Raw genomic sequence first — 3,396 nt, forward strand, 5'->3', positions numbered from 1 at the left:
TCATGATTACCCATTCATAAAGACAGTCACTTGCTTCATTCCTGAATGAATCAGCCGTTCAAACGAATCAATTGAATTAATGATTCAGTGATCAAATCAGTGACTTGCCGCCACCTGCTGGCGGATTTAGTTTCATTTTTAGACTATAATTTCAGTTATTTAAATTATTTAATATTTCTGTATTCAAAATTTTACATTTAAAACATTAATCGCCACATTAATCTATGAATGTAATTGCACTCATGCCACCTCTGAGCCTCATTAAACGTCTGGAAATGTACCTTTTGTGTTCTTTTGTGCCACCTCTGTAGTATAAATTAATTTATGAATACTAATTTCATATGATTGGTAACTTCTTTGTCTTTTGTGTTTTAAATAGAAATTTTAAAAAGCTTATAAACATAAATGTTTGAATTTGACAGATGAAAATGCATTACAAAGGTAAAAAGAAAATACTCCTGTAAGTCACCTTAAGGAGTCAAATGTCACCTCGTATTAGGAAGGCTAATTTTTGATTATTGATCAGAAGGTTCTCCTAAATTTTTAAATTAGGAGGACAAGCGCTCCTGACTGAAATTATAGGCTAAAAATGTAACTAAATCCGCCAGCAGGTGGCGGCAAGTCACTGATTTTATCACTGAATCATTAATTCAATTGATTAATTCGAACGGCTGAATCATTCAGGAATGAAGCAAGTGTAAAAGAGACCAAATGATGCACTTATACACTATGCACTTATGCACTATGTACTCAACCATGCTGCGTATGAATTATAAAAGTTTATTCTGTCATTCATAATCGGAGTCTGATAACCCCTCCCCCTTCGCTACATAATTAAAGCTGTGACAGTTGAGTGCATGAAGTGTCCAACATTCCACACTTCATTTTTTCGGTTATTTAAGTGCATCATCCGGGTATTTAAAGTGCACTTTTTCTTTTTGGAATTTTCAGTGTGAACGCACTACTCGCACTATTTATACTACAAAACGTCATAGAATAGTGCATAAGTACGCGATTTGGGACGCACCTACTGTCTTTATGAACTGACGGAAATCCGTCGTAGCGACAGAACACTTTAATCCCTGGATGCTGATATGAGTTTGCGTGGGTGCTGAAGCTGACCTGCGCGTGATCATGCCGTGGAACCAGCTGGGGAAGCTGCCGTCTCTGGTCAGCTTACGCACCTGCGTCTCTCTGAACCAGCGGATGGTGTTGGTCTTCTTCAGGTGTTTCTCTTTCATTCGCTCTTCATCGATCGGCTGAAGCATCAGAGAAGCATCCAGGTGAACGTTCTCATTCAACTCGTTATCAAACGGAGTCGCCTGACCACAAAATAAAACGAAAACCAGTATGAGACTTAAAAGTCAGGGTTATTACTGTGAACTAAAACCATAACAAAACAAACCATAAAACAATGAAATTAAATAAACGTTAACTGAATTAAAATACATAGAAATATTTTATTTCAGCTAGTTACCAAGGCAACATTTGTGTTTAGTTTAATTTGAAGTACTACAAGAACTAATATGAACTGAAATGAAATTAATAAAAACTATATGGACATCTAAAAAAAACCAAACAGAAATTATGAAAACGCAACCAAATTATTAAAGGGGTCATATGATGCGATTTCAAGTTTTCCTTTCTCTTATATGGAAAATCTAATAATGAAAACTGATTGAAAATATTTAAAAAACTATATATAATAAATAATAGTATACAACAACAATAAACAATACTGCTTAAAGTCAAAACGAAATGTCATTCCCAATTCATTTCACTTTTGTAATGTGGCCTATTACAGGTCACACAGAGATTTACATGCGAGAAACACATTTTAAGAAAGTAAATGAGGTCAATTTTGGTTTTATTTTAATTAAATAAATTATAAAACAAACACAAAAACAACATAATTAGAATTGGCCATATTATTTTCTGCATAGTATAGTAATAAAATAAAACCAAACCAAACCAATAATTAAACCAATAATAATAGTATTATGTATTATTATAATAATTATTATTATTATATGCATTATTTGTATAAAAGTATTATTATTTTTTTTAATTAATAATGTGTATTTATTATTAATATGACAATTTATAATAAAACTAATAATAAATAGTAAATTTATAAAAAACATTTTGTATGAATTAAATATGCTAAAATGATTATTAATAATAATAACAATTTATTTCAATATATTATCATCATATATTTTATATATTGTTTATATGAACGTAATAATTTATTATTAATAATATAAATGTGACTACTTACTATTTCTAACGCTAATAATAATAAATAGTAAACAAAAAATATTTCGTATGAATAAAATATAACATTATTATTAATAATAATATAATATTTTTCAATATAATAATACTTATTATTATTTATTTGTATGAATGTACTTATTATTATTATTACCGTATTGGCCCGAATATAAGACGACCCTGATTATAAGACGACCCCCCTTTTTCCAGATGTACATTTTGGAAAAAGGCTTTTTAAAAACCAAATCTTGTTTTTTCTCAGTAAAACACATTTTGTCTTCAATTATTTTCATATTGCATATTTTTCCTATTTGAATTTTTGTTTTGAAAGTATGGTAAAAACTGGTAAAATGTACCAACAATCACATTTAAAAAATATACACTTTTTGATATACCATTAAAAAAAAGAAAAACAGGTAGCCCATCTGAATTAGGACACTTAGGCTATCCATCTAATAGTAGCCTACCAAAATCTTATTAACAGTAGAAGTTAAATCTTACTGTAGTCTTCAAATCTGGGTACTGTCTTACGTTTTAAAATCACAAAGGGAGTTTGGTCGCGATCTTTACAACACGCATTATATTACGTATTTCATGGCACACTCGTTTTATGCGTATTTGGCGCCACCTATTGTTGTGGGTGTATTATTGACATGTCAAAGTCTAGACCCTGAATATAAGACGACCGCGTTTTTTCAGATGTATTTCCAAGAAAAAAACATCGTCTTATATTCGGGTCAATACGGTATTATAAATTTGACTACTTACTATTTATAACACTGTGTTTTATGTGAATGAACGAATGAATGATGATGATTAGGGGGTGATTAGATGATTAGATGATTAGCTCTAATACAGACTAGAAAAGTGACTTGACACACAAATAATCTTTAAATGGCTAGGTTGAGGAGGTAATCTGATAAACCCAGGTGTAATATTTCACTGGATACAGTAAGTCACTGATGTCACACCTCAAACAGCTTGCTGCGGGGCCGTGGTACAGGCACCAGATGCACTGCTTTCGGGACGGTGCTCAGCACTGAGCGCGGCCTGGGCTCTGGCTTCTTCTTCCTCGGCAGGGGCACCGGTGGAGACGCAGGTCCTGTAAACACACACACA

At 32.0% G+C, this 3,396-nt stretch overlaps 1 protein-coding gene across 1 annotated transcript in view; it reads right to left on the reverse strand.

Moving 5' to 3' along the window:
* Positions 1–3,396, reverse strand: part of LOC107665770 (myosin-IIIb) — a 45,065-nt gene that overhangs the window by 5,288 nt on the left and 36,381 nt on the right. The window contains exons 24-25 of the mRNA XM_016456781.1: positions 3,249–3,379; positions 1,123–1,322 (exon numbers count right to left, since the gene is read on the reverse strand). Coding sequence (XP_016312267.1) covers positions 1,123–1,322; positions 3,249–3,379 — 331 coding nt within the window. The remainder of the gene's footprint in view (positions 1–1,122; positions 1,323–3,248; positions 3,380–3,396) is intronic.

This window comes from Sinocyclocheilus anshuiensis, unplaced genomic scaffold (assembly GCF_001515605.1).
Source record: "Sinocyclocheilus anshuiensis isolate Anshui unplaced genomic scaffold, SAMN03320099.WGS_v1.1 scaffold743, whole genome shotgun sequence".
In the NCBI taxonomy this organism is placed as follows: Eukaryota; Metazoa; Chordata; class Actinopteri; order Cypriniformes; family Cyprinidae; genus Sinocyclocheilus; species Sinocyclocheilus anshuiensis.